Source organism: Mesoplodon densirostris, chromosome 5 (genome assembly GCF_025265405.1).
Source record: "Mesoplodon densirostris isolate mMesDen1 chromosome 5, mMesDen1 primary haplotype, whole genome shotgun sequence".
NCBI lineage: Eukaryota > Metazoa > Chordata > Mammalia > Artiodactyla > Ziphiidae > Mesoplodon > Mesoplodon densirostris.
Window position 1 is genome coordinate 147816051 of NC_082665.1, and position 5541 is coordinate 147821591.

The 5541-nt window shown below is 44.0% G+C and overlaps 1 protein-coding gene across 1 annotated transcript; it reads left to right on the forward strand.

The window, feature by feature from the left end:
* Nucleotides 1-3169: 3169 nt before the first annotated feature.
* Nucleotides 3170-4591, forward strand: LOC132490579 (proline-rich protein 23B-like). Its single transcript, XM_060098899.1, has 2 exons — nt 3170-3175; nt 3659-4591. Exons 1-2 carry the CDS (start codon nt 3170-3172, stop codon nt 4589-4591), a joined length of 939 nt encoding a protein of 312 aa, XP_059954882.1.
* Nucleotides 4592-5541: the final 950 nt, after the last annotated feature.

The window sequence follows — 5541 nt, forward strand, 5'->3', positions numbered from 1 at the left end:
TCAGAGAGGGAGTAATTCTACTACATGACTGTTGTAGATAGAGAGGGGGAACACTGAAAGCACAGGAAGTAGCTTTATTCACAGAAATAATGAATGAGAAATTCTCCAGATGTGATGACAGAAAAAAATCAGTCACTCATTCATTCAACAAACATGCATTAAGTGCCTACTATGTACCAGGCACCTTTCCAAACTCCAGGAGTATAGCCAAGAACAAAATAGTTAAAAATCACTGCCTTCATGGAGTACAATAATTCACACAAGAAGTAACGGTGCCTTACATTAAAGTAATAGGAAGAGGAGTGATATGAAGTGGCATGTAGTTGGATACATTCTGAAGACAGAGAAAACAGAATTTCCTCATGCAAGAGGTGAGAGAGATTCTAGGATAACTTGAGGGTTTGGGACAAGGGCAAAAAAATGGAATTGTTATTTTCTGAAATTGGAAAGACCTGAGGGTAGTATATATAGAAAAAATATGTTCAATTTTGGACATACGTCATGTGAAGTGCCTGTTACATATTCAGTGGAGATGTTTACTAGGAAGTGAGAGATGGGAGTCTAGAATGCAGGGGAGTGGTATAAGATAGAGATACACCAGTGTTGTGTAAGAACTACCTAATGTGCATTTTGAAATCACCAAGAAGTATGACAGCATCAAGAGAGAGTGACAGAGGGGCTTCCCTGGTGGCGCAGTGGTTAAGACTCCACGCTCCCAATGCAGGGGGCCTGGGTTCGATCCCTGGTCAGGGAACCAGATCCCACATGCATGCCACAACTAAGAGTTTGCATGCCACAACTAAGGAGCCCACAAGCAGCAACTAAGACCTGGCACAACCAAATAACAATAGAGAGAGAGAGTGACAGAAAGCCAAGAGTAAAAAACATTTAAGGAGTGAGGGAGAGGGGTCCTACAGTTGGAAAGAGGGTAGAGGACTGCACCAAGACAGATTAGACAGTGGTTATACTCTGATGATGTGAAATTCAGGAATAATGGAGATATGAATGGGAAACATCAAAGAGGAGCAAGAATAACATACACTGTACCTCCAGCCACGGGTACTAGGGGTATGTGAGAGAAAATAGCCTCCACTTGAGAAGCCTCCAGGGAAAAAAGGGAACTCAGAAGAAGCAGGTTTCAGTTATAAAAAGAAAGTTAAAGGGAGTATCAGGGAAGTTGAAGAGTTTTTAGTTTTGTGATTGACTATGGGTTCCAGAAGGCAGAATGAAAAGGAGAAGGATATGAGGTAGTGAGAAAAGGCCATGTACTTAGTATTGGAAGATTTTTAATCAGAGATATTAGGTTTAATAACAGTTTCCTACAATGAACAGGAATAAAAGGCATGATGCAATTAGTCTTCATGATCCTATGGCAGGTAGAGGTGGCAAGACTTTCAGCATGGAAGAAAGGGAAAAGAAGCCTATTTGCAAGAATACACATAGTTCTGGGACATAGTATAGTGTCCTCATTCAGGAAGCACAACAACTTTCAAGATTGATGAATTTTTTAAAATACACATTTAGACAGACTACTATAAGCCCACAAAACACCAAATCCAAAGAGAATATTTTTTATAAGCAGAAAGAAAAGACAACTACAATAAAAAGGCAATTCAGTCAGACAACTGACTTCTCAGAAACAACAATGGAAGACAGTAAACAGTGGAATAATAGCAGTACTGTTAGAAAACAAGTGTTTTGACCAGGAATTCTTTGCTTAACAAATCCATTTTTCAAAAATGGTCATAAACAAAGATTTTGTCAACTAAAAAACTTATTATGAAAGTATACTAATTTAATTAGTATTGTATTAGTATATGTTAAATATTTTGCAAACTTAATGTATTAAAAGTATTAATTGTGTGAAATTGCTTCTGCTTAGACAATTAAATCAGTGCATCATAATAGATGAAAAACATATCCACACGTAAACAAAAAAGTATGTAACCCAGGAAATGATGCAGTTCAAAGAGAAAAGATTTTTTTTTTTTTTTGGCCATGCTGCGCAGCTTGTGAGATCTTAGTTCCCCGACCAGGGATCAAACTCGTGTCCCCTGCAGTGGAAGCACAGAGTCTTAACCAACAGACTGCCAGGCAAGTCCCAGGAAAGCACTTTTCAATAAAAGAATTGGGTCAACAGGTTTTGCACAATGAGGAAAAAATTGAAATTGAATCACTGTCTCATCCATAGAAAACAATCATTTTTAAATCTGGATTTGGATAAAGAGCTTAAATTTTGAAAAGCGAAGATTTAAATATTCGGAAGATATAAAAATTATCTTGGAGTAGGGAGTATTTCTTAAACAATACACAAAAATTACAAAGCATAGAGAAGAAAATTAATACATTTGAAACTATATTAAAGTTAAGAAATTCTGTTTATCAAAAGGCACTATAAAGAATGTGAATACAACCAAGCCACAAAATGGGAAAAGATAATTTCAACACACATAAATATAAAAGAAGTTCCAAAATTCAGTAACATCCAAAAATGGGCGAAAGACATAAACACATACTACACAGATGTTACACAAGTGGCCAATACATATGAAAACAGGATCAATCTTATAATCAGAGAAATACAGTATAAATAAATGATGAAATACCATCAGATTGGAAAATGCTTAGAAATCTAACCATACTAAGTATGGGTAAGGACGTGGTGGAAAGGGAACACTTACCCACTGCTCACAGAAATATAAATTAGGACAACTATTTAAGAAAGCAGTCTGGCTTTATCTCCTATTGTTACGGTGCCACACACTACTACCCAGCAATTCCACATCTAGGTTTTTTGCCATAAGCATATAGGTAAAATGCCAAAGATCTCTGTTTTAAAGTTAAACATGTCTGTATTTAATTCCCAAGTCCAACACAAATCAGGTGTTTAATTTTGTAAAATTTCCTTCTCTCCTCTGACCTTCACTAAGAAGTGAATAAACTAACTTTTTAAACACTCATTATAACATGTCAGACAGCAAGTTTAAAGACAAAGGCTAACTTCATGATAAAATTTCTGTACTGTTATTAATAATTACCACATACTGGTCTCCAAAAACAACAACAAAAACTGCAATCAGTCCATTTCACTTGAATAGTTTCAAGTTTTTTTACCGAAGAAAAATTGCATTTCTAATTTGTCTCCTGGGTGAAAAGAATTTCAAGAACCATGTGGGTGAGGTTGGGAAGGAGTGACTGGTGACGGGATAAAGGCTTTTCATAGCCTCATGGAAAATCTTAGAAGACATTAGATATAAGCTACTTCTAAAAGTAAGCAAGCAGTTGATGAGATTGTATTTTGGATATTTTCCCAAGAATAAAAGTAATAAAGGCCACTGGGCCGCATACGGGCATCCATGGAGTATTATGCTACACTTTCGTTTAAAAAAAAAAAAAAAAAAAAAAAACAAAAAACAACTCTCCCGCTGCTGCATTGCACTAACGCTGATCTATCTGATCCTATCTCTGGCAGAAGGCGGGGCTTACACTGAAACTTCCCGGCAGCCGCAGGTCACATGACATGCCATGTTGTTAGTCATCCAGCGCGCATAGGGGTCAGCGTGAAGAGCTGAAGATTCCAACGCCCGAGGCCCAACCCAGCTGCAGACGCGGCTCCGCTAGAAACCTGGACTGCGGTACTCTCGGGAGGTGACCCCAGAGCTCTGAGGACTCGACCCGCATCGCGCCGTCCTGCGCCCCACCCGGCCCGCCCCGGCTTGCCTCACCTGTCATCGAGAACCGTCACAGCGTGCAGGACCTCTGCCAGGCCCTGGGACCGTTGCCCGCAGGTCCGTCGGTCAAGGTGATGGGCAAACGGCCCCGCAGCCCCATCGCCTACCCTGCGGACTGGTGGGGACCGCAGACCGAAGGACCCGGCCCCGCCAAGCGCCGCCGAACGGAGGAGCCCGAGGACCCCGAGTCCGAGTCCGAGGCGGCGCCCAGCCTGGACAACCTGACGGGACCTCCGGCCGCGGACGCGCTCACTTCCGTAGTGGTCCTGCCCGCCGGCTGTGCCCTGCACCTGCCCCTAGATGACGTCGACCTGCTGCTGGAGCCCGAGCCCACGTCCGTGAGGCAAGTGTCTCTTGGAGATCACATCCTCATGCTGGTCCCCGAGGCCCTCCTGGGCTGGGGCGTGGAAGGCCCGTGGGGACAGGGCCTGCAACGGGCCGCTTTCCTGAGCGCTCCAGGGGAGTACATGGCCCTGGAGCCGGGATTCTTCTGCGCAGCTGTCCCAGAGATCTCCCGCCAAGAAGAGGTCAACAGGGAGGAAGCAGATGCCGAGCTCCTGCCGCCTGGGATGGAGGCTGAAGCCGGCTACGTCACAGGGCTCCGCAGCCCCTCAGCAAGGGTGTCGGGCCCCAGCGCGCAGGGCTTCCTCCCAGAGCTCTGGCCTCGGGCGCCCAACCCCAGTCCAGAGAGCGTCTGCTCTCCCCACCACGACGACAACCTGGACTTGCACCTTCCGGAGCCCTTCCCCGACCCACCACTCCAACCTCTACCTCCCTCTCCTTGTCCGGGTCCTCACGAGCGCCCCCAACGCCCTCATGGTCCTCTGCTCAAGGGTGGGAAATGCCTGATCCCGGAATGAACTGCCTCCCACAATTCCTTGCACCCAGCTTCTGGCACTTAGTGATCTACCTAGACTCACTTTGGGCCCATGCCACCGCTCAGAGATGGAGCATCTTCATTCATGGACAGTGGGCAGCTGCGGTTTTTATTCTGGTTTTGTTAGCTTTGGGGTTTTGTTGTTTTGTTTTGTTTTTTTTAAGCAAAATGCCTTGATCGATAGCGGCAAAAAGATTTTTTTACAAAAGCAGATTCTGGTAAGGACTTTTCGCAAGGGTAGACCACATATAGCCAACCATGGATGTTTAGATCCCTTGCCACTGCTGCATGAGCTGTTTCTTCCACCTCTGTCACCTTCAGCCAACTCCATTTTTCTTGTTTCACCCCTACTCTTGCTTCAAACTCACCTCAATTTTTTTCCAGTTTATCCCCTTTTTCATCACCTTCCCATGCATCTCTTCTTTCTCTCCATTCCAGGTTTTTTCCTTCCTTTTGTAATTGTAGTTTTACCTGTATGACCTCCGCAGTGTCCTCTGAAATGCTTCTGGTCATTTTTTTTTAGCATGCACAATATTTATTAAGAAGATCCTTGTGAAAGAGAAGCAAAGTAAACAGTAGTGGCCAGAGAGAGAAGACGAGGTACAGAAGGTCCAGCGACAGCCTCAGCCAACCCCACTGGGAGCTCTGGAGTTAGAATGGCTGGTCAGAGGTGTCCCAGGCTAGGTTGAAATAGCCCAATTCCCTCATCCATCAGTCTTCGGGTGTGAGAAACCAGGGAAGGGCCATGGCTCTGGGCAAGGCAGCTTTCCTCACCAGAGACAGTTTATAAAGGGGATAATAGCTGAAGCCAGTTATGGAAACAACTCTCACTGAAGAAGATTCTGGTTGGTGCATCACACTGTCCACCACAAGATATTGGTTCTTTTTATCTTGATGTTCATCTCCATTTATTCTGGTCTTTAACTAGCAGTA